The sequence below is a fragment of the Drosophila suzukii genome, chromosome 2L, assembly GCF_043229965.1.
Source record: "Drosophila suzukii chromosome 2L, CBGP_Dsuzu_IsoJpt1.0, whole genome shotgun sequence".
NCBI classification, from domain to species: domain Eukaryota; kingdom Metazoa; phylum Arthropoda; class Insecta; order Diptera; family Drosophilidae; genus Drosophila; species Drosophila suzukii.
This window is the reverse complement of record NC_092080.1, coordinates 9,481,398-9,507,572: the sequence shown is the minus strand read 5'-3', so window position 1 is coordinate 9,507,572 and position 26,175 is coordinate 9,481,398. Positions and strand designations below refer to the sequence as shown.

The window sequence follows — 26,175 nt, the reverse complement described above, 5'->3', positions numbered from 1 at the left end:
GACAAGCGTGGGAAGTAGGTGGGTTGGGGTTGGATGGTGAGCCTAGGACCGGGACTGAAGTAGAAGCCTGATGAGCAAGGACGAGTCAGTCGGGAGCGGTCTCTTCTTCCGCTACCAAGAGACTCCCTCGAAAAGGGGGGGGGGGGCCTCCTCACTTCCACACCCCAAAAGAGCTGTACATAGAAAGCGGTTGGTGGGGTTTAAGTAAGAAGCGGGCGGAGGACCGGGAGATGGGTAAAAAAATTTTGTATAAAAAGTGCGCTGGCAAAGTAAGCAGACGTCCTGGGGTAACCAAAAGGGAGTGGCCTCCTGCTGGGGGGGATGGTGGGCCAAGGGGGGGATTTTTAATGGAAAGGGCGCGCGCTGAGGGCAAGGAAAGGGATGGCCGAGCAAAAGGGTTAGGCTAAGGTTGTGTGTGTGTCTGGCTGTAATCCCCCTGCGCTGGTGTTCGTGTGGGACAAGGAATCGCTGGCAGGGGTTCTGGAGATGGTCATGTTCGAGGAAGGAGCAGTCGAGTGGTGGAATATAAACTCTGCGTCAGCATCGAGCTTCAAAGACAGACCAAGGCAGGCCAAAAGAACACAGTGGTCATCGAAGCATCACTTTAATGTATAATATCAGTATCATTATACGTTCCATCTTAAATTTTTATAAATTCTAACCTCAAAATAAATAGAATATTGGCTAAAAGCGAAAAAAATATTGAAATGATCATCAAAAATAATAAAATTAAAATAATAATCGATTAATACCTAAATAAACATAGGAATTTCATATGGTTAAAGATTGATTCCGAGTGAATTTGATCCACTGTGCAGGACAGTGGTGTTCAAGGATGCCCCTTCCACCGACTGTCCAACCTAGAGTCCTTCTACTTCGACGTCTTCGCAGTGGAAAGTAAAGCGCACGTTCCCATAAAAAGCCCTGTAGGATAGATCTTCCCCCTCATCGTTTCTAGTTTTTTTTTTTTCGTAGTGCTGGGGTCCGTGTGGGACGTTCAAAGGGTAGGAAGTTTATGGGTAGAGGGGGGCAAAAATAGAAGGAGTGGCAAGGGTGCGATATGAGAGCGTTGAAAGGGTACAAGACAGCGTTCTCGGTTGAGCAGCTGAAATGTTGCTGACTTGCGCTAGTTAAGGGGGGTCCAACTCAGGGACTTGAGTAATTCGATAAGGGGGCACGAGAGGCGCGGTCCTTTAGTTTGCCCCCCTCCTGGCAAGAAAGTTGCCAGGCCACGTTACGTGGTGCATTTCATTAGCAGTCGTGATATCAAAGTGGCCTCACTTGCTCCTTGGCTGGGTGGCCCATTTCGTTCTAGGTGTGACTACGGCTTAATTGTCTATTTCAGTTGGCTAGACGAGGGCTGATATGATTAGCCCCTGCTAGAATGGCGGAGAGACCATTTTAAAGTCGACTCGTTCCTGAATTCCCCTAACGAATTCCTTATTTCACATTTTCTTCACTTTTTTTTTTGAGCTTCCATTTGCCATTTCCTCATTCATTCATTACGTTGGGGGCTATGCATAAATTTTTTTCCAATATCTTGTGCCTCGAAACTTTTGCCCACGAGTCCGGCCCCAGAGTTCTCTAATTTGTGTTTGAGTTTCATCTCTGTCCGAAGGAAGTGAGGAACATTGGCGCAACCGGAAACCTTTTTTTCCCGTCCCCCCTTTCCCGTCGCCCCTCTGTATATCCTCTTTATGTCCGGGGAATGAAAGTGGAGACAGGACAGGACCAGACCATCGTTGGCATCGCTTTTGAGCCAAGAGCAAGGAGCGCTTCTTTTTCTGTGCCCTCCAACTCCCCAGGCAGCCCAAAATCTTACCAGGCAAAAAATTGGAAGGCCCAAGTCGGTAAAAAGAAAATACAATGAAGACAAGCGCTTTGGCTAAGCGGAAAGATGGTTGTTTTTGTGGGGGGGTTGGGTTTGGGTTTGGGTTCTTGGGTTCTACGGACTTGGGACTTTGGACTTTGGGCTGGGTGTCGCCCGAAAGCAAGCGAAGATGAATCGTTTCGTGTTGGCGTTTTGAGCACTCAAGTGGGCGAAGTCCTGGCCAGGACTTGGGCAAAGGTTATTGCCTGCCGGTGGGTGTGGAGGGAGGAGGAGAGGCGGCTACCAATCCCAAAGTGTATTTGTGTGTGTGTGTTCCATCTGCACATCAATCGTGAGGCCATTGCCGGACCAAGGAGCTACTGCTCCTGGCCCTCCCTCGTTTTCATTAAGCCAAAAACCCCGCAGAATGGGTGTACTAGCATGGGTGGGGGGTTAGATGGTGATGGGGGTTTCGTCCCAAGTAATAAATGTAAAATGCTGCTGATGAAACCCGGCGCACAAAGACGGAGCCAAAGAGAGCAGAAAAATTTGTAGATGCTGGCTTAGCTCATCAGCAGGAGCAGGAGCAGTGGCAAAATGGAAAATAATGAAGGGTAAGCTGGCGAAGGAATCAGGAGGGTCCTTTTGGGTTGGAATCTGGGAGAGATGCAGGACTCGGCAGCAACATGACGTGGGTTCCATTCGAATGCTGCCTGGCGGCGACAGGCGGGAAAAGGGGCTGCTTCTAGGGGATTGGGTTGACTCCGGTTTCATGATGTGTGTGCCTGTGTGTGTGTGTGTTCCGGCACCCCTTTAAGATGTCTCGGTTCTCGAGTCGTCCCCCTTACTAAAAACCATCACAAACTAACTAAACACGAGTGGGAAATGGGGAGTGGGCGATGGTGAAAGCAGAGAGCATGTGGATGTGTGTGGTGGCTTTTAAGCAAACGTCTTTCACAAGTGAAAGGCCCGAGGGGTGGATCTGCGGAGGGGTAGGGGGTGGTGGCATAAAAGGAGCTGGCATCAGTGGTAAAAGCCAAAAACGTAACCTAAAACTGCAAGAAAATTAACCAAAAATACTAAGCCAAAGTCGAAGACGCAAACACACACACATATACACACATGAGCATAGGGGTGGGTTGTGGGTTGTTCTACGGAAGGGGAGGGGGGGTTTTGTGCCTACGAAAAGTGTAGCATACAATTTGGGGCAGAAATAAGGGAAAAGTCGATGGGTTGGGGGTTTGGGTTCATGCATGCCAAGGCAAAGTCTTTGGCTTGGCAACATTGAGAGCCAGCTAGGAATGAAGGTGAGGTCGAGGCGCTTGTGTAGAAACTTTTGGCATTGTTTTTGTGTGCCACTGTGAGTGTGCGGATTGGGTGTGTGTGTGTGTGTGTGTGGGATGTGGCACTCATTTCTCTTTCCCTTTTTGGTCCTCTATCTCTATCTGCAGCTGGGGATGAGCCAAGTCTGGCATCAGACCCTCCTTTTGCCATCTTGTGAAGCAACTTTGATTGTGGCTGAAGCTGAAATACATCGTTGCCTTCTTCATTTCCTTCTATCCATCCCATAGCATCCCATCCCATAGCATACCATCCCCATCCCCATCCGCTCCTCTTTTTTGGCCAAGATGGAGTTGAGTTGGCAGATTGCTTGTGCGACTCGTCCTGGGTCTGTGCCTCAGTGTGTGTGTTGGTGTAAAGGTTGCTGGGTTTGTCTGTTTCGCTTTAGGTGGGTGGCAAATACGGTTTTTTTTTCCTTTTCTAGCTTACTGGGTAAAGGAGCGGGTTTCAAGGTGGTCCAAAGCTGATGGCTCATACTTTTGTGGGTGTAGAGGAGCCACTGAGAGAAATGTGTTTATTGGGTGGTTGAATATCAATACATATCGGGTTTCTATTGCCTCGAATGGGTTTTGCTGTATATCACACATGGCAGAAAAGAATTTTATTCATTCGGTTTAAGGCCTTCTTGCCAAAGGAAAATGTAAGAGGTAAATAAGTATTCTCAAGCAACAACTTCTTATGACTTTTGTAAAAAATTCTTATTGTTAGGGCAGATATTCACTGAAATATTTTTGCAAAAATTATAAAAATATTGAAATTAAATTGTAAAAATTATTATTGTATGTATTATCATAGATATTAATCAAAAAGATTTGAGTAAAGTACGAAAGATATTCCCTTTTTTTGTCTTTGGGATAGTATTTGAATGGTTTTGTCAGTGTTTTATCCCTGGAACCAACGTTAGCCGTCGAGCTTGTCGTTGCCCTTAGCCAAAGTCGTTGTCGCAATCGAGTCCCACTCCCTACCCATCGGCATTCCACCCACTGCCCCCATCCCCATCCACATCCACCCAGGGTCCCTTGCCCTGTCTTCTTTGGTGTTCTTGTCATCTATTTCTATTTTGGAGCAATGGCTGAGCAGATGAGGGTCTTGGGCTGTCTAACTTGTCTGCTTGTATGATGGCATATCACAAAACCCCCAACCCACCGGTCCAATGCCATCCATTCTCCGTTCATGTGTGTGCTACCCTGTAGACGGGCGAGTGTGTGCGAGAGTGTGTGCAAAAAACCGTAAGCAATTTTCCGTAACATCTAACCGAGGTGGAGGCCCCAGAGCCAGTCAAGACAGTCGAAAGATGTCTTAAAAGATGCCGCTCCATCTGCCGCCCCCGTCTCGATTCCTTTCCTTTCTGCAGGACCTCCTCTGCTATCTCCATCCCCGGTCTTAACTCTGGTCCCCAGACCGTTGTTGATGACATTGACTGGTTTTCCCCGAGAATCTCCCCCAAAACTCGCACCCAAAGTTGGCGTCGTCTTCGATTCGCTTGGCGCGTTGTCTGCCTGCGACACTAATGCTGAGATGTGCCACAGCTCTAGGATCAGGATCAGAAACGGAATCAGGACCAGGAATACAGTCTCAAACGCATACCCCTTCGTTGCAAAAAGTTCGATGATGGGCTGATGACTGACTACCATTTTGGCTGTACCGAATCATGTTTGATTACAGCTGAGCAGCACTACAAGTTTTGCTTTTGCTGGTGCGGTGAGTGGGGCCGGCGGAATCTTCAAACTTTCCACAAAGTCTTTAACTTATCCGCCGGAAAATTTAGAGACTCAAATTAAACACAAAGACGCTCTATTCCATTGGACACACAGGCTGTCCTGCGGCAGCTTATGTGCGCTTAGGCGCAAATCTTGACCCACCCACCCACAAAGGGTTGATGGGCTCCAATGGAGAGGGGTTTCCTTTGACAAACACAAGCACATACATGGTGATTCAACTATTTATATACAAATGTCGCTGGCTATATACAAAAGTCAATGCTTTTGCTGCTTTCACCGCCGGCTTGGGGCCACGCTGGGCTTATGGGGTAATGAGGAGGTGGGGAAGTCATCAGGGGAAGGGTACTGGATCGCCAATAAACAGGCAAGAAATGCGGGAATTATTTCGGATTTAACGAAGCCTAGGTGACCTTTGCTAAGTGATTATGTTCGATGATTATGGAGTCATATGCAATTTTATTATTATCTTTGGGTAAAACATAAGAGAAGAGTATATCGGTAGGGGAATTCCTTGATTGTTATATTTGTTATGTTTCATCGAAGGTCAAGGAAATATGATTGTCGCAGAATTATTAGAATCAGAATTTTTTAAACGATTATAATAACTAAATAAATTAAATTTTGGTTAAAAATGGATTGTGAATGATTCTTAAGACTACGCTACTTTCAACTAGGGTTTCTTAAAGGCTTCCTAAACAAACTTCAAAATGAACTTTCGTACTTATAGCAATATATTTCAATGTATAAGTACGTATACTTGTAGCACTAGGATTAAAAAATATTAAATTGAAATAATATTTTTAGATATCCCACATCCAAAAGTTAAGAATGAAAATAATCATATTGATTCCATCTATCCCATTGAATCGAATATCCTGCCTTTCCTCGAGTAACTTTTCGCAACCCTTATATTGAAGTAACGTTACCCGGACCGCAAGAATTGAGATTTGTTCACCCCTCGCACACAGGCAAAGAAAGTTTACCGGAGGGCTGGTCACTCGCCGGACTCGCTTTGTGTGTCTGCCGTGTGTGTGTGAGTGTGTGTGTCTTGCGGGTGGCGCTTCGGGATGCGGTGGTTTTGGGGGTTGTGGGGGACGGGGGTGCTTACACCCAAGAAGCAACTTCTTTTGTGGCGCCCCAAGTAAGCCCGCCATCCTCGCACCCATTTTCCACTTCTGCTGCCGTGCCTTTGCCTTCGTCTGCGTCTTCGTCATTTGATGAATTACCGTGCAGAGCAAATGTGCGCCCTTTTGGTGTGAGGGGGTTGGGGAAAGGGGGTGAAACGGTGGGTGGGTGGAGAGATTAGGGTGACGGTGTGGGTGTGGGTGTGGGTGTGCTGCCGAGTGAACGTGTGTGTGCGTGTGTGCTTCGTTTCATTTTCGGAGGCTAGCCCCCCAGCCACAGTCCATACCCCTAAGCCAGACACCCCAATGTCGTTACTTGACTACCGCACCCTCTTTCCCTTACCTTTCCCCTTCTTCCTCCCACGACACACACACACTCACACAATTCGCGCTTCTATGTACCAAGGAGCATTCACGTATGTGTAGAGCAGACCTACACTGGGACACCCACGTATATCATTAGAGTGCCTCCATGCCCGTCTCAATGGCACAGCACCCTCACCATCTGGGTTTTTTTTTATTTTTGTGATCCAAAAAAGCATTATGAGCAGGTTTTTCTTTGGCAATAGCTGCCTACGCGGCGTATTAGCAATATTTTTGCAACTGTCTACGTTTCTTCCGCTCCCTTTTTGCACTCCTCCCACTCGCTACCTACACATTTATAGGTATTTTTTTCGAACTGTTTATTTTGTGGCTGGGTAAATGTGTCTGGTCTGCGGTGAGTCTTGGAATGGCAATATATGGGTTGGGGGGCAAATTGATTTCATATTGGACTACTTGCCAAAAGCGGGTAAAAGAAAAAATAAGGTCTCATGCTGGTCTGGAAATGTCTATGTAAGATGGGCCCTCCAGCTCGCCTTAGAAGCCGTGCTACAGGATTTGAAGGAGCTACATAGAAGATTGAGGTGAGACCCTTTTAGGACCAGCTGTTCCACCAAAAACCAAATAGATCAATGAATCATAAAGCTTTCCATTACCCAATTAGTGCTCAATGCAAAAAGGGAGTTTACTTATATTAGTGATTTCCATTTTTAATAGCTCAAGGATATCAATAGGGAATTCAAGTATATGAACGTGGCTTTAAAGGAGTACTTAAAAATTACTGTATTAAAATATTTAAATGTTAAGATAATTTTTGAAATGACATGATCAAAAGTTTTTGAGTAATTTTCATGACCCAGTAAGCTATGGGGTTTAGTTTTGATTTTAAGAATTTTAAATTTCTATTGGTTGAAGTTTAATATATATCATTTTTAAGGAATTTATTTATGGTATTGGTTGATCAATAGATTAGTGGAAACTATAATATTTTTAGTTCTATCAAGCAATGAGAAATTATACTATGCTTTAAGACTTTGTACATTAAATTTAGGATTTTAATTTAAAATGTTTAAATATATATATTAAACGCTTTTAGTATCGACAAAGAGGTTTCTCAAGTTGCAATAATTGGATTATGAAGCACTATAATGTCAACTGAAACGGACGAGCAATAACAAAGACATCCTGAAGCAGGAAACTGTTACACTCAATTAGTATTACTTCCTGCCTCCGAAACGAAAGAGTTCAATTGCCGTTCGTGAGTGGGCCACATTGGTGGTTCAAAAAAAGTTTTGTTGCGCCAGCTATTACCCCTCATAGTTATATTTAGCACCTATTAAGAAAACCCAGACTCACCTTGTGCAGCAACACCGAGGCTTTTCTTTTAGATGCCATTTTCGTGCTGGTGGTGGCGCCTCCGCCAGCACCTCCCCCACCGCCACCGGTTGCCGATGCGGTACGTGTCGATGTTTTTGGTGTTTTCCTCGGATTCTTCGGAATTTTGGCAGTTTTTTTGATGGCCTGCGTGGAGTGAGGTGTTCGCCCGAAGACCAGACAATTGAACTGAAGCAGGCGCTGCCAAAATGCTACGATATCAAAGTTGCAGCTTAGGATGCAACTCGACTCGCTGGTATCTTTAGCACTGAACACACTTGTAACACTTGTGCGGATTGGGTTCGCTGCAACGTTTTGGCACTTGTCTGAATTTTTGGCGGGGTTTTTCTTTTTTTCTAAGCGCTAAGCAGCTTACTACACAGTTCACTGAGGGGTTGAGATTTCTATGGAAATCTGCACAGTTTTTGAGTTTTGAATAAACCAGTTGCGAACGCGATTTGGCACACTTTCAAAGCGGGGGATTCGTAGAGAGATTTTTAGGAAAAACTCTATATTCAAGTTGAGTGTGTGTGTTATTTTATAAGGATATTCGATTTGATTTGGTTTGTTTTGGTTTGTTTTTGTTCAAAGCTTAGAGCGCTTCCTCCAGGGGCGAACCAAACACGACGAAAGCCAACTGCTGACTGACCAAAACAGAGATGGCCAAGTGGGTTTTGAGCCGAGGCGCCCGCCCGTGTCGTCCTGCGACGTCGACGTCGGCAGCGCAAAAGAGAGAGGCGAGAGTGAGAGGAACTTAGGTGGCAGCGCCTGCGCAGCAAGGACAAAACTGGAATGTGGGACGCCGCCAAAAGCGGAAAGTGCGTGTGCAGGCGAAACGCCGAAAAGTGTGCAACACTCTGTGTGGCCCCCCCCCCACCCCTACTACACTTACCCCCCCCCCCCCCCCCTCTCATCCTTGCGACGACGCCTCTGTTCCACCTCCCCCCCACCCCTCTCCAACACCCCCTGAGAGAGCAGAGGGATATGAGTACAAAAACAGAGAAACGCCGATAACGCGACGCTCAACGTCAACGAACCACGCTGTCCATGGCTGTAGAGGGGGGGGGGGCCTTTTTGGGGTGGTGGGTCAGCCGAAGAGAGAGCGGCACAGAGTGGGCGGTGGGTGGGTGGAATCAGCCGGATGGCGGCGCGGCAGATGAGTTGACAAACAGCTGAGTGCCGACGGTTTTGTGAATGGGATGGGTGCTCGCCAGTGGGAGTGAGGCGGCAATTATTTTTGTTTTTCCCTTTTTTTTTTTTTTTGTTGCCAAGTGTAAGGTGGGGTGGCGTTGAAGGGGGGTCGATGGCTGTTGCTTTTGTTGTCTTTCGCCGGCATGGCGCAAAAAAAAAGGCCGGCTGGATCGCCGCCAGGGGTGGGAAAGGGAAAGCCACTTGGAATGGGGTAGGTGATGGCTGTGGGTTTTTGGTTTGGGTTCGGTTTTGTGGGGTATGGTGGATGGTGGATGGGGTATGGGTGGATGGTGGATGGGATGGGTGGTTGTCGGCGTTTCGGATATGAAAAACGCACAAAAAATATTGGGAGTGGGTCCGGGAAAAATAAATGAGAAAAATATATGAGCCGGCTACGTTGTTGCTGTTGGCATGGACAGCATGAATTCCGAACGGCTCTCCCCCTCTCTCTCTATCGCTTTCGTCCTTTTCGTCCTGTCGCTGGCTTGCCGTCTCGCTCTTTTAGGCGGTGAGGAGGGTGAGGGGGGTGTATGGGTTGGAGTTGGGGTGGTGTTGCGAAAGTGGACAACGTTGTTGTCGCTTGTCTGCCAGAACGGTAAGGATGGAGTGGGTGGATGGGCTCAGTGGGTGGAGGGTGACCATGGGCAGCGTAAAGTTTGTGAAAAGAATAAAGGAGGAAAAAAGCGGCGGGGACTGTTTGTCGTTTGCGTGGGTTGAGTGCAAAAAGGGTCAAGAGCGATGGCCAACTTGCGGGGCCTGGGGAGGGCTTTATAGGGAGTTTATTTGAACAGGAAGAGAGATCCGTCGCCAGCATGGTTCGACATCATTGCCGTCGCTATTTCAATGCTTTTCGAGGGTTTCCATGGGACGATCATAAAACTTGACTCATTTCTCGAGCAGTTACCCAAAGCAGGGCAAAACAAAGAGGGGGTGGCCTTCACTGTTGTGGCTTTGATTTAAACTGAAGTGCTTGGTCGATTTATTAAAAACCCCAAAGCGAATTACAAGTTGAGGGAATGACGAAAAAATTAATGTGAATTTGGAGAGCGTTTGAGTACCTGTTTAGTACAATTTGACGACAAGATAATCCCTATAGAAAAATATGCAACATTTTTAAGGGGTTTCCTGGTTGTCATATAGGGAAATACTTCGAACATTTTGAAAACTCGACAAATTTGGCTCTTAACATTCTTTAATTATTGACTCGGTAAAAAAAATATATGCACTATTATGATGGAGATATGCAAGTAGCAAAGCTACTTTTTAGAAATGCAGGTATAACTTCTTAATGAATGGTCCGATTAAAACAATTTGTAAAAAGGTATAGATAAACATATCAAAGACCCATTTACACTTTTACAAAATCTTTAAAAATACGGGCACCAGACAGGCTTTTGCGTTATGGGCGTTTGTGGGCGTGGCAAACTTATTGTAGGTCAACCGATAGGTATTGACAAAATCAATATATTTCAGTTAATATTTTTGTTCTACCATCAAAATTATGAGATTCACAGTTTTCGGAGCAAGAATCCCTAGAACCTGCATGGCTGAAATCTTAATTTGAAAAATGGCGGACAGACGGGCAGAACAAGACCAAGAGAGCTAGTGATCCTGTTTAAGAATATATGTGTTTTATAGTGTCGGAAACGTGTCCTTCTACCTGTTACATTCATTTTGACAAACCTAATACACCCTTTTGCTCTACGAGTAACGGGTATACAAATATTTCAGGCGAGGAATACGGATAATTGTTATTATTTTATCCCTAAATTATTGGGCAACAGGTCTGAAAAGTAAATATTTGAACATATGATATAGACCAAGCTCACCCAAACTTCAAAATCGTCATGTCCGCAGCAGTCGTCAGTGGCTAGAATAATTGACCGTAACGAACACACCGCACCTTAACCGTATATCGCCTTTAATAGTCATTATTACGGTCATTATGGCGATTGTGGTGGTTTTGATTCGATACATTTGACAAGTTTTAAGCAACCGCTCTGAACACAAAGCGTCGATAGATGTAAACAGTTAAAAAAACTTTTCAAAAACTGTTTTCAATGATAACTTATTGAATTTAAGTTTTTGTTAAGCTTAAGCGAATTTTTTATTAAAATTGTTGCATTCCATTTAATACAATGTATAGGTTAAATATCAAACAAACTAGACACCTTTAAACTTTCTTACACCCACTTCCACTTTTTGAATCGTATTTATGTACCTATATTTACATATTTCCTGCGTGGCAACGATTTACGAAAGTCAAAGTGTTAACGTCAACTGACCATTTAGATTATGCAAAATTAAAGCTCGCTCACTTGCTGGCGAAGAAGACACTGTCTGGGTAAATAGGTTAAATACGATGAATCTCCATTGTCTCATTGTTTGTTGGTATGCTCATTAACATTCATATCTATGTGTTTATCTCATCGATACTCAAGTGGGTCTGTGGCGTATAATTGAGTTAATTAAATACTTGGCGAGGGAAATTTCAAGGAAGTAATTCGATCTCAGCTGTTGGTGACATCTTAAAAAATCAATTTTCCAACTTCGACGAGCAAGCTAATTTAAGAACCCATTTAAAGCATATGGAAGCATTTATGAAAACGAGATATTAGTAAAAAAACATCTTTGAAATTTTTTCATATTTATCAAATAAATTAGATTGCTTTGGCCACTTCTTGTTATTTATCTATTAGTGCATACCAAAATATAAAATAAATTAAGTTTGCCAGGCATAATATGAAATGACAATAAATTTGATGAAAATTGGTCCACCAATACGATAACTGAACGAGTGAAAAGGTAATTGATGTGTGGAAACCCCTTCATCACACCTTTAACCCGTTCTTAAATTGTTTTGTTGCGGGATGAGAAGGGCGGACAAATCAAAACGCATTTATGAAATAATAAACCTATGGCCAGAATCGCTTCGTAAATGCCGTAAATCTTTTAAAACTGCCAGCTACTGGCTACCGCATAAATTCAAGCGATTTTACCTCTGCCCATCGAACCCCTTTACGCTGTCCGGCAGAACAAAAAATAAATACGAAAGAATTGCCATAAAATTAGTTGCACAAAATCCAAAAACTATTTCATCAAAAATGCATAAAATAATAATAAAATCGTACGCGAAAAAAATAGAGAGGCAAAAATAGAAAAAGTTGAATTAATGAAATATTTATATAGCGCACAAAATGAAAGCGCCAAATGGCAAAAAATTGCGAATCAGCTAAAAAAATATGTTATGTGTAAAATAAATAATATATAAAATATTTATATAAATTGCAAAAATGCGCAGCTCTGCATAAAAAATAAAACCAGCGTAAAATGTGAAATGCGCAGTCGCCTCTATTTTTCTATTGAGGGGGCGTGATGGGGGTATTCCTAGAATTGCTATATGTGCACGCATATATGCATCTGCGGATATATAATGGAATATGTATAAAATGTCAAATGATTTGTTTGTTCGCTTCTTTTTCTCCTTAGTCCCGGTTGCAGCTGACAAAAAACTAATGCAAAAAACAAATGGTTAGTAATATGCTAAAAAAATCTGAAACCAAAGGGGGTTTCGTTGTCAACTTTTGGTGTGAGGGCCAGTGCAGCAGCCACTGCAGCCAATTCAATTAAAAATCTGCCACTTAAGCCCCCTGGAAAAAAATGGTGCAAGCGAAATGGCTCTGACCAGGAATGCAGTTAGCTGAAACCCGAAATTTTAGAATGTTCATGTGGAAAACAATATACCTAAATGTAATATTAATTTATATACAGAGCAAAAGTAACTTAAAAACATTCCTAAATGAATCTAATTTAAAGAACTGTTTGAGTAGAATGTGACCCATAAAATATTTTTATTATGCAATGTTTTATTATATTTTTATTGATATGTAAAAAATTCCAAAACCATGTTACTGTATTTCAAAGAACCATCCAAAAATATTTTATTCTTCCGATGCAGTTACGATGCAAGCCGGTTTTGTTGCATAGAGATCGCATCCCTTTTTACGGCTACCCCAACTCAGTTGCAAACTAAAATGCAACCCACACTCACACACACAAGTCCTGCTCGCACACATGCTCAGTTTTGTATATAACAAAAATTTTATTCGAATTTATTTTTAGTGTTTTTTTTCGCCTTTTCTCTGACCAGGAGTGAAAGCGGAAAGGTTCACGGTGGGCGCAATGCATTTTGTTTATATTTTTTTGGCCGCGGCAACTACAACACTAAACTGCAAGGATACATGCAAGCGCGTGTGTGTGTGTGCGGTCATAATAAATAATAAAATACAGGCATGCACATGGACACAAAAAATAGGGTAACCTGGCAGGAGAAGAGTGGGCTACTAGGCAAAAAAAAGGATGAAAAAAATAAACGCTCAGCTGAAAATGCTGTTTGAATTTTGCGCACATTTTACGCCTGATCGAAATATTTTGCGCCATCCAGGCGGCGGGTCTATAGAAAAAAGTCAAACGCAATGGGTTGAGTGGTGGAGGAACATACTCCTGCCCCAAAAATTTGCACATCCCTGCCAATCCTTCTTCTATGCACGCGCCTACAAAACTTTTATTGTGTCCGTCGATGTTTTTTCTGCTTTGACGCTTCGACCAAAAATTGCCAATGGGCTTTGTTCCACGGGGCGAGCAGGGGTTAAGGGTTTTTTTTGCGATGGCCCACAGGGTGCCACAGTGGTGCATTGTGGTGCAGTGGATCCCCCGCTTAGACCACGGTTATGGTTATGATTGTGGTGTGATGGCCCGCTTGCGTTCCATTGGCTGGTCTGTTGCTTGTTTTGGCCCGTTTTGTTGAGGTAGGCTAAGCAGTTGAGTGCGGTATATATTCCACTGCCACCATGGACTCTATGTGCATTCGAATGTTTTGTTAATCAGTTTAAAGTCCCACACATGTGGGTGTGGTCTAAAATTATAGGCTTGCACGTACTATTTATTAAAGCGGTGCCATGGAGGACACCCAAAATTTACCTCAAACCTCTCTGATTCACTTAGATCAGCAACTGACGAAATTGCAAAGCCATAAGACTAACCGGAAATCATATAAGGAAGTTACATAAACAAATATTATTAAGGATAAGAATTATTTTAAGCCTTGACAGGCAATATAGTTGAACTTTCAGGTTCTTGAAAACTGTTTTCTGGCTTTGAAAAATATTCTAAAATTATATTAAAAGCAGTACTTCAGTGTACAACTTTAGATATTCGTCTTCTTTACAAGCTACAAAAGCAACTTGTTCGCTCCTCCTTGATAGATGTAATTAGAAATCTTTCACCGAATCGGTTTGGTTGATTTCATTGCGAATCGCAGCTCTTCCAAGCCATCAGTGCCCACATAAAAAATCCAATTTCATTTATTTGCTTCAATCAATTTTAATCAAGTCCAGTGGCAAGATGCACACGCTGAGGACGAGAGAAAGAGACAGAGTCCGAAAATACAAAGATATGGACGACATCTTAAACTTCGCACACTCATCGCATCTTACACACGTCACCTGGCCGAACGGGGCAGGTGTGGGTTTATCTCGAGGTTATTACCGCTGAGTGTTGCCACACAAAATAATGCATTAAAGACGACAGGGGGTGGTCGCAGGACTCAGGACTCAGCACTCAGGAACCCGAAACAGGACAACGACAGTTGCAGCTGCGTCGACTGCAGAAAGGGGCTGGAAAATGCAAGGACCACTCCCACCCTTCCCCGCATGAGCTCATCCCCTGCCCCTGCAAAGTGCATTTATTTCCCCCAAAACCCCCCCGAGCTTGCTCGGTGATTTTCCAACTAAGCCCGACTCTTTGGGAAAATTTATGATGTCCGAGTGTGGGTTTTCTTGGGCCTTTTCGGCCAATACATGGCCATATGCACGCCTATTGCCCGATACTTATGTACAACAAAAAAGCCAAGTTGTCTTAAAATTTAATGAAACTCGTAGCCGAGAAATAGAGCGAGAAAGAGAGAGACCAGAGCTCCGGAACTCCTCTTGGCAACCAAATCTTTAGGCCTACTTGCAAGCCAAATCTTTTTATGTACAAGCTGTGTGTGTGTGCGTCTCTGTGTGTTTGTGTGTGTGTGAGCTGTAGAGTGCATTTATGTTGTAGTTGCGTTTTGTGCTTGTCAGAGCCTGCAATAATAAGTTTTCCATGCACTTAATGTCAAGTAAACAGAACGACACCCCCAGCCGGCCCCAAAAGACTGATTCTTCGACTGCATTTTCGGCAACTCACTTCGGGCCTACACACACACACACACACGCACACACACAAAAGTTGGGGCCTGCACCCACACTCTTACAACAACAGGCCGACTTTTGCATAGTTTTAGGCGCCTTCCAACACATTACGCATACGCACGGTTGCCCTGCAAGACCCTCAAATGGAAGCTGGTGTGTTGCAACGACTACTACAACTACAACTACAACGATGCAGTCGTTGCAACTGCATCTTCGAATTTCTTGTGCAATTTCTTAAGATCCTGCCAGATTGTGCTGCTCTCCTCGCACAGGCCGGCTTACCTTCTCGCTTCCACCAACAGGCAAATGGCCTGGCATTGCAACGTCTTTTTGGGATTGGAAAATTTGTTGCTGCTGCATTTTCTTAAAATTTTGTTCAAATATGTGAATAATTGCAAAAGGTTCGGGCGCCGGGCCTATGTGCCTGCCATTTAATTTTCCAAGACGTGGGTGTGTGTGGGTATATCTCATTCTCTGAGATATCTCCTGTACATAATATGGAGAATATATTTTGAGATTTGAATTTTGCCTTGCCTTGCCTTGTCAACCCGCTTGAGATTTACATAAATAACTAAAATTTTAATATATGTTTATTAAAGCTCCACTCTTAAGCAGGCCTCTCCCTGCAAAAAGCATTTAGACTAATTGCGTTCAACTTTTGATTGGTCGGCCATTGATTGTGCAAAGTATTTTCTGTACATTCTGGGGGGCAGCATTAAATTTGCAAACAGCCGTTGAGCAGTAAAAAGATCTGCCCAATTTTCGTCAAATCATTGTGCGCTCATTCATGCACATTAGACAGATATACTTTGGCAAGTGGCAAGTTCAGCCACCCAGTGCTGAAATTACAAATTAATATTTAAGTCTAGGATGTTGATACACAGATATTATGATGATAGTCAAATGTGGGGAATATTTCCTAATTACCTTTGATAAGGGAAAATTAAATTTGAAATATTTTTGATGAGAAAAGGGAATTTCTTAATCACCCCAAGAGCTAGCTGTATAAGATCCTATGTTAGTCTTAGTTTTATAAACAAGATCAAATCATAATTTTAAATATTTATAAATTGTTAAAGAAAATGGTATTTATTTTAAAACTGTAAATTGTATAATTTAGAGTAGGTAAACAACCCTCTCAATCAATATACAAATTACCGACGGCGTTTCGTCCAACCATAATTTTAGATTTTATTTCTATTTGAAAAAACTGGGAGTCCCAACCGTATTCCCCCATCGCCTAGCTGAACCTATTCCCCCACACACTCCAACTTCTCCAGACTCTAACCAAAAAGAACCAACAAAAAGCGACCAAAATGAAATACAAGTATAAATTGCGTGTACCATGCCAGCGGCAAGGGCAAGGAAACGGGACGAAAAAAAAATTCGGAGCATATAATGGCGTAAGACATATCCCTCGAAAATCTCCCAGCCAGTCAAGACGATGCGATGGAGACTTAGAGAGTGAAAAAGGGAGGCAAGCAGGGACCGAAGGCAACTGAACAGGATGAGCCGGGATGGGACACATGCGCTGGGGCACCCTAAAACCCATCAAATCTAATCTCGGAGCGTTGCTGCTGATGCTCGCTGGAAACTGGACATTGGTTGCCTAGGATCCTGACCCTCCTGCCCATTTTTACCATCCCACCAAATCCCTTTTCCCCTACCGCGCTGAGTGTTCGCAAAAACTAAGCGGACAGCTTTCTTGGAATGCTTCTTGTCCTCCTCGTCCTGCGGCCAAAACGAAAATTGATGACCGGCCAGGGTCTGCTGGTCGTCGTCCAGTTTTTTGGATTCAGGGAAGGGAAGGAAGGATCCCCCCCCATCCAAGGTGCGGGGGGTGTTTGCCAGAATCAGTTTGGTCATTGGCGCTGCGGCCAAAAGAAGTAATTCATCTTATTTTTTTCGACCCACACTCTGCGTTTCTTCCTGTCCTTTTAGCCACCCTCTCCACCTTCTTGGCTTTATTCTGCTTTCCTTGTCCCAGCAGCCCAGTCCCGTGACCTTTTTTTCCCTGCGCCTTGGCAACGGCTTCTCAAGACGCCCACATGAGTCGGGGAAAGGATACGCCAAAAGGATAATGAAAGCAGCAGCAGCAGTAGAACTTTGCAGTAGAATGGGTTGGTTAGGTTGGCGGAGAGGAACGGGAATCGAGGACCTGGACCCAAGCGTTGAACTTAAGTGAACTCAAACAAAGCGGGCTGGCGACTCGGGGGTGCTCCTGCGGAAAAGGACGCAGGACCTCTTCGAGCTGATCCCTCAGACACAAACACACATATATAGACACAGTGGTGGCTGCCTCCAGGCATCATTACATCAAATGTCCTTCGCATTTCAGCAAAACAACAAGATGGCGGTTCCCAGCCAAAGGACGAAAAGGCATCCAAAGAAAAACCCCAAAAGCATTCGGCACAGAAATCGGAGTGGAGTGGGATGGAGGGGGTTACCCAAAAGGATTGGTGGCTGGGGGAAGAAACGGAAACGGGGCACAGAGGATATCGCCATGGTCGCGACGGAGACGAAAGGGGCGAAGTTGGCGCCCCAAACGCTAAGGCGAAAGGACTAAGCTGAAATGGAAGTGGAAATGGAAATGGTGAGTTGGATGGGTGGGGAAAACCATCCTTTCCATCCAAAGGAGAACCAGCTCATTGGCGCAAGCAATAAACGTTAAATTTTTTCTTGCTTCTGCAGCATTATGGCCAAAATGGAGGGGAGGACACGGCACACCCGGACAGCAGAAGAAGTCCTGCGAGCGGTCCAAAAAGTCTGACGTGCAATAAAAGACCAAAAATCCTTTTCCATTGCGCTAAGCTCGGAAAATGTTCAGAGGGTCGAGTGGAACGGCGACAGAGAAGGCGAAAGCACTCGCTAAAATTTCGGCAGGAGGAAAAGTTTCTGGGTTGGGGTATAAAATGGTATAAAAATAATCGTCATAAGAGGGGTGGTCTAGAGGGGTTGCTTAGGAGTGGGAGTAGGAGGACTATGAATGTCGGTGGGTGGGTGGTTGCCGTGCTGGCACCGTGGGGACAGCAGGTTATTAAGTCCTCAGCATTTTCCAATAAAAATTATGAAGCTAGGAAAACAATAATAAAGCATACCTAGTGATAATAAAACCAAATAAAATAATAACCCAACAATATAAAAATATATTTCTGTAATTTATGTTTTAAGATCGGACCTATTTAAACACATATAACTATTGCATCATCTAATTTTATCAATAAATAAAATTGGCCTAGGAACCTCATACATTTTTAAAACAATAAAACTTTTATGTATACAACTCCGTAATCAAAGTCACTTTTGTTTGACAATGTGACGAAATGTTACTTTAAAAACTTTAAGTAACTAGAACTAATCATAAAGTTAATTAGAAATTAGGAGAAAACACTTTTAGGTCCGAATGTGTACGTGTGAAGACAAAGTCGGGTAATTAGATTAAACAAATTATCTATTATAATGCATTACACGTCACTTCGATTATGTCGTTTACATATTTACAACTATTAAAGTTTTAATTGTGTTATATAAGTTGGCTGCTTTCGATTTCCACTGTATTGCCATACAGGACACTCATCGAGGTAAGTCAGGATAGTGGTTGGTGTGAAAGGGGATTGAAGAAGGAACCCCATTTCGAAGCGGACGATCCCTGATATTAAGGAGCGGAGAAAGCGAAACGGTGCTGCAGGCCACCCATCCCAATCAGTTCCCTTCCTGTCTCTACCTTGGCTTCTGGCCAAAGTCCCCACTAGATACCATTCCTAGAGTTGCATTAATTTTTACCATTTGCTCTTTGTGCTGCAGCGTATATTTTTCCCCCCTTTTTCCGTTCGTTATTTTTACAGTCAGCTCCGCTTTTCGGTTGGGGGATATTTCTGCTCGGGGTGCCTAGTTTTTGGGCACCCCCTTCACCCCTTCCGATCCCGACCTCTTTTGCTGTGTTTGACCAGCGCTTTGTTTTCAACCTATTCCCAAATAACCCTAGGCCATTAAATTGTCCCCCGCTGCACTCACACAGCCATAAGCGAGCTGGCTCCCTCGAACACACACAGAAGAACACACAATCACACACTCACATAAAGGATAACTATGTTAGGTAGAGCCGACGGCTATGGGCCCTCAAACCAGCCCGTGCCGCACATCAAAACTCATTTCATGTAACGCGCATTATGCTTTCCACGGCATTTCGCGTCCACAAACTGACAGTTGATGGATTGGAGGTACGCCCATGCCCCCTAATATCCCCAGAACCTACCCCCCACCCCCCCTTCGCTTTGGTCAAAGTTGTATTTGATATACATAAAGCATTTGAAATCGGTACAGCTTTTTAAAGCTCCATTCCTGTGCGGGGGTTTCCGTGCAAGGCAAAGGCGCTCGGTTTAGGACAGCCACCCATAAATTCCATTTATATTTCAGCTGACTGCCGCGCCCCAAAGTTGGTCTCCTTTGTGCCCCATTCCACACCCCCACCCGCACAACACACACACACATGGGTTAAGCCACAATTTGATATGTCCATTGTGTCTTATCAGGCGACATGGTTACCGCAGCGAACCCCCAGCGAACGCTTCGAGCTGCCAGAGGGTCTCGACTCGAAGTAACACTCGGTTGGCCGGGGTCCCCTGGCAGATCCTTGCGGCCTTGCCCAAAAAAATAAAGCCCCTTCCCACCGTTTCTAACTCCAGTGAACAAAAAAATAAAGGGCAAAGGAAAGGCACACAGAAAGAAAAGGATTGTAATCATGATGTTGGTCAAGAAATAGGATAGTCGAAACTGCCTGAGGGTTGGAGTCCTGCCATCAGATCACATGTCCAGTAAAATCTTTAACAACTGTATGGTATTTATATGATATGGTACAGATGTGTCTTTAGTTTTCTAAATAGTGGTTTTTAGAATAGATTTTCTTAGGACATTTCAATTATATCTTTCAAGAATTGTTGGCCTTAAGTATGGTCTAAATGGTCTATAAAAACAAGAGATCCTTAAAAAATATATCAAATTTTATGATAAGATATGATTTCATAGGGACTGTAACTTCACCAAAAGTAACCTTGTCAAATGAATATGTTGTCCATGAAAATATTCAATTACTTTTCATAGTTAGTCAAACTACATTGCCAGAACAAATTCTCAATTTGAGATAGACTTTTCGCCCAGTGCAGGCCCACACTCTCACCAAGACGAAATGAAAACGCGCGCTCGTCAGTCAGCCAGCTCCCTTTTCCCATCGGAAAGGAAAGTACGGGAAGGGCAAGGCGGGCCAGGGCCCAGCCCACATCAGAGCAGTCTTCGTCTAGCACGGTGGCATACCGCCTTTTTTCCAGAGAACACCCATCCAACTCCTTCCACTTCCACCGCCCAAAAAACCACCCAAAACTCACCCAAACCACCCCGTCCCTGGCTCGTTTCCTGCTCAACAAATGCCAAGAAAATGTTTTTTCGACATCGTTCCCCCAACTGAAGCCCGCCCAACTCTGTCCTCATCATCATTGTCGTTGAATTTGAAACGTTGTTGCAGCCACTGGGGTGGGTGGGAGTCCATCGGTCTGCGAGGGGGTCAGTCGACGTCCTCGACGCCCTCTCGTCTTCGTTTTCGTCCTGGCACTCGTGTCCTCCACCTCCTCTGAAAAACCCTGTGGCAGGAGCAGCGCCACATGGCTGGCCAAAGCAAAGGCAACACATTTGAAGAGGGTCGCACACATCGCTGGAGTTTGAGGCAGGGGCAAGCAAAGAAATGGGAAACTAAAATGAAAGAAATCCGGGGACAGGAACAAAATGCACTGTTGTTTGAATCCTTAGTTGGTATTTGAAATACCAAGGAAATTTTTATAAAAATGTTGATGAAAACAATGACATTCGCTTCTATATTGCCTCAAAAACTCACAATTTGATATATGATTTTTTATAAAAATCCACTGGTCATTATTTTTTATGTAATTTTTTTGCCAAGTGCAGGGGCGAGGTTATTGGACCCGAATCCGGACCCGGGTACATGTGTTCCCCAGCTCCAGCTGTGCTCGTCTGCTCGTTTGTTCTTCGATTTAATGAAGGATATGCCGCACAGCTCACCTCTAAGCACCCAATCCGAAGTCCCAGAACATTTCTTCAACTTTTTTTTATATATTTCATAACTTTTCCCTGCCAACACGAAAAAAAAAGTTTGGTTTTAGGCCTAAAAAGTGGGTTGAGCCACCCTGCTTAGCTCGCCCGTTTTTCATGAGGATTTCGGCTTGGGTTTTTCCTTACCCTTACCTTTTCCTCAAATATTTCGCCAGCTGTTTTGCATAAAATGACGGTTGTCGGTCGAAAGAAAAAGAGTTTGAATGGGGTTCAGCTTACCTTGAAGAAGACGCGATAAATTGGCAAGGGTGCTTTTTTTTCTAGAATGGCAAAGATGATGTCGAAATTAGGACTACAAAAGGCAGTGAAAATGTGAGTAAGACATGAAATGAATGGCAGGGTTGAAAGCAGTCGGAAAAAAACACGACAGGTTAGCTGGAGGATGATTGTTATCAAAAAAGTCTTCGATGGCTTATAACTTATCTTACGAGTCATCAGGCCTTAACCCTCCAAAATGAATGATGAAACTTGGCCACTTAGGTATACCAAAATTTCGGATATTCCACCAACTCAATTCAATGTCAATAGCAATATTATTTGAGCTCCTGCATGTGGAGTCCTTCAATTATGCCCCTTAGGCCGCCTGGACTACATACTCGATAAAAACGAAAGAGGGGAAACCCCGACCAAACCTTGAGTGTATATAATGGTGTGGGATTGTGGACTATTCCCACACTCTCTCTTTCTCTTACGATATTGTCAAAAAGTAATTAGATTCGAGGTTATTACATAAGCGCAAACGAGCGTCCGAAATTGGGAACGATTTGAGGGGTTGTCCTTGGGTCAAGGGAGGTGGTTGTGGGAGTGCAACTCTGCCCATTTTTATTTTATTTTTGGGCACGAAAAATGTGAAACAAAGTAACAGAGACGGGCCAAATGGCGACGTCGTCCTTAAACCAACCTCAAACTCCCGCGGATGCCCAGCCCCTCGCCCATTCGCATCCTCGTCGTCGTCGCAGGCAACAAATTAAATGCTGAAAATAATACAAAGACATCCTCCCTCCTGGCGGCGCTAACGATTCTGGTGACGCGAGCTCAGTTTACGCTTAGCAGGAAAGCTTACGGCACATGGCACTGGGTGGTATGATAGGAGGAAGATGGTGGCACGATAGGATGGGGTACTTGGAGGGTAGTGGGGCTGTTACAGGGTGACTGGCGCCCCTCGTCTTCGCCGTCATGACAACAAGGCACAAAATCTTCCGAAACAACATGGAGGTAGAGGTTCTGCCTTTCGGTAGGAACTTGGCTTTGGGGATAAACTTGTGCGATGAAGTTTGATGATGCTGGGGGGGGGGGGGACCCCTAATGGGTGGAACTGCCCGCAGTTTCAGCTCGAGACATGGTCCCTTCTGATTTTATGTGCCGGGCGTTTCTAATCAAAAACACATTTCTCTTTCCAAGACCAAGTGACAACGATACACAAAAGTGTGGGGCTAAAAAAAAGTGGTAAAACCTTTTAAAAGGACGATATTTTTAATACCCTTATTATTGGTGTATTAGCATTTTCAAGATGAGGTTTAAATAAATAAATAATGGCGCTCATAAGTACCATTTCCTTTACATTTTGTCTATATAATTAAAACTTTCGTTTTTCCTCGACCCTTGACTGGAATTACATAAGTAGCATTTGTATACATAAGTATAATAAGATATAAGTTTATATGTGAAATAATTTTGTAGACATCCGTTTTTCCGCGATCCTCGACTGGTTACACATTTTTGAAAGAACCATATTTTAATGTGAAAATGAATTTGTAAACTGGTATGATTTATAGTAGAAATGCTTTTATTAAGTAGGTTCAAGGTTTTGAAAAACATTTTATATATTTATATATTAAGAAAGAATGTTCCTACTACAAATTTTTGTACGTTATTGATAAATCTAACAAAACTCAAACAGCATACTCCTGCAACAAGGACAATAATAAAATTTAATGTACTCACTAAAAGTGTATTCAAACGGGTTCTCCGGACAAAAAAAAAACTGTCGCAATTTTAATTCACATTGGGTTCGAAATTTCTTACTTTGGGTAGGAAAATGTGTCTGATTTGCATTTGGGTTGTCCTGACAGAAAAAGGGTTCTGCTCTGCTTCGTTTAAGGGGTGACAAAGTGATTAAAAAGTGTGGAAAAAGGGGTTGGAGATGGGGTGCAGGGAAACCAAGATGCAGGTGAAACCTTCAAGGAAGGGTGCAGGGATAAGGGACTAGGAGAAAGGCTCAAAGTGGGGTAAGTGATGGAACGGTAGCGTGCTCGGTAAGGGTTGCTCGGTCTGAGATTGTGCCTAGTTTAATTTCAGTTAATTGTGTTTGGCTTTCGAGCAAAACATTCAAGTATTTGATGGAAATAATGCTGGAAAAGCGGTGAAATTTCTCGATTCGGTGGTGGGAAAAGACACGGGGGTGGCCCGTAAAAGGGTTGAGCTGATGGGAACTTACTCTTCTTTGAAATTTCCACCTACATATATATACGGAAGTAGTTTGTGCCAAGTCATTTGTGAATCACATGCTAATGTGAATCAGAAAGCAGCTTAGAATTTCGGAAGGGGAGTGAATGGGGGTGTGCTATTACTTGGGATACAGAAATTAATTTCACTAAAATAGTCGAGACCTTACTGATTACATCACAGCAACCGAAGCCATATAGGAAATTTAGTTGTTTTCTAGGAAATTTTTAATAAAATGAACTTATTTTTAAATATTTAGCTGACTGTGTAGATAACATATGTCGGATACTATATGTTATGAATAATTAATTTATAAATGATTAAATTTCATATTTATCAGTTGCTGTGAATTTTTACAGAACCCCGATCTGTTTGATCTACCACTTCGCACATCATTAATCATATTAAGCGCATATCGTATAATATCACAATAATAATTCAAAAAGGTTATGAACGCTTTTTTCGCATCATCTTTCCCCAACATTTCTAGGAGCAGAGCATGAAAAATCTCTTGTTGCGGTCATATTGAAAGTTAATTGAAAATCAAGTTAATGCGTTTAATTGAATAGCCGTATAGGCATATGTGCTGTCAGCGTCCCAACGCTAAAAACCTGTACACAGAAATCCAATAAAAACATTAAACAACCAGCGAAAAAGAATCGAGTACACAAACAAAGCACACATAATTGCTTACACACACACACACACACACACACACACAGATGAACAGCGGGTGGGAAATTGGGTGGGAGGATGGGAAACCGAACGGATGTACTGTCGATGCGTGGAGGAGACAGAGGCCCATGTGCATATTTATATGTGGAAAATTATATACAAACACAAAGACCCACGCCCAATGCTCTCCGCACAATATATGGAAAATCATAATGACGACGATGCATCATCGCAGAACAAAGGCGACACGCACAGACCCAGAACCAGAACCATATCCATGGCCATAACCCCTGACCAACCTGGCCGAACCCTACAGGACAACCCTTTGAAAGTAGGTGTGAGTTACGCACTAGTCACAGTCCTCCCGCCTGTCCCAATCAGACAATCGAAGGGTTTGTGCATGTCCTGCCTCCCAAAAGGATGTCCCCAAGATCAAGCTAAGGGCTGCCTGCTTTCAAAACCATTACCTATCCTGATAAACGGACCCTGGGTTCATCTTATAATTATTATTATGAAGCTTTCTTCTCGAATGGTCCAGCAGGAGTCTTGAGTTCTTAAAGCAGGCAATCCTATCGATTTGTAGGCCTTTTTGCTTTAGCCGTCATCTCACTCGCACACACACACACACTCACACCCACCCACGCACACGGGGGGAAATCCATTTTTCTTAAGATAAATTTTGATTAAAATTTTCGACCAACACACGTGCGATTTTTCGGTCTCGCTCTAGCTTTAAGCCCATCTCGCTCGCTCTCTATGTATCACTTTCGGTTCGGCCTTCGATGGGTGTGGGGTTTTTGTATTAGAGATATTGTGGTACTTGCGAATGTCTTAAGATTTTACAAACGAAAATAAATGCAACTGGGTGCTTGGGGTGTGGCAACTTCTATACATAAATGAGCAATTTACTGTGTTTTTTGATAGGCTTTCCTTGGCATTTATGGGAAATTCGGCATTAATTTCCGTTTGGAGAAGAGTTTTTAACCAATTAAATGGAAATTCTTTAGATGACCTATGACTTTACTGGTGAAATATATAATGTATATATTTAATGATTGTGTCATTAGTTAATTATAAGTTAGGCATTGAAATCTATAAAGATAAAATTAAGATTTGCCTAAACATGATGATTCTTAGGGATCATCTTTCTTCTGTGAGTCCTTGGTGGCCTTCAGAATTGGGATAACAATTAATTGTGATTAAGGAAGCGAAAAAAAATGGGATTCTGTTGTGCCCGGTCAGCAATTGATGCACATAGACCCCCAAACCAGGTCTTGAATCATTATGCCCGGCACCCAAAAACTTTAGTGCACTTTCTTCGTACCTATAGCTGTCTCGCTTTGGCCCTTGCCTTTGCACACACTCGCACTCGTTCTCCCTCTCACTTGCTCACTAATAAGAAACTTCCGAATTAGACCCTCTCGCTCTCGCAATCTGCATGCCGACTCTGTCTAGAGCAAAATGCAAAAATGTGCATTAGGCAAAGTCCAAGAAAGCAAAACGAAAACTTTTTGGGTGGCCAAGTGGGGTGGTGGTAAACGGAAGCTGTTGCAGCTGCATGCGGTTTGCCAGTGTGTGTGTGAGTGTGTGTGTGTGCTTGGGGGTGTTGCATATGCACTTGTGGGTGAGCTGGGTGTAAGTGTGTGGTCAGCTTCTTAAAATACAACCATACAACTGCACGAGTCACCGAAAATTCTTACAAGCAAAAGTGCAAATCTCTCTCTTTCTATATAAATGGCAATGTGTGCGTGCGTCTGTGTGTGTGTGTGGGTGTGTGTGGTCAACTGATGTATGGGAAACTCTTTGGTCAGTTTTCT

The 26,175-nt window shown here is 43.5% G+C and overlaps 1 protein-coding gene across 2 annotated transcripts in view; it reads right to left on the bottom strand.

The window, feature by feature from the left end:
* Positions 1-26,175, bottom strand: part of LOC108011254 (uncharacterized) — a 62,579-nt gene that overhangs the window by 21,598 nt on the left and 14,806 nt on the right. Inside the window, exon 1 of one of the 2 annotated variants that reach the window (XM_065864132.2) lies at positions 7,674-8,342. The exons of the other annotated variant lie outside the window; for it this stretch is intronic. Coding sequence (XP_065720204.1) covers positions 7,674-7,712 — 39 coding nt within the window. The 5' untranslated portion in view covers positions 7,713-8,342. Of the gene's footprint in view, positions 1-7,673; positions 8,343-26,175 lie in introns of those variants that run through there. 2 annotated transcript variants of the gene reach the window in all.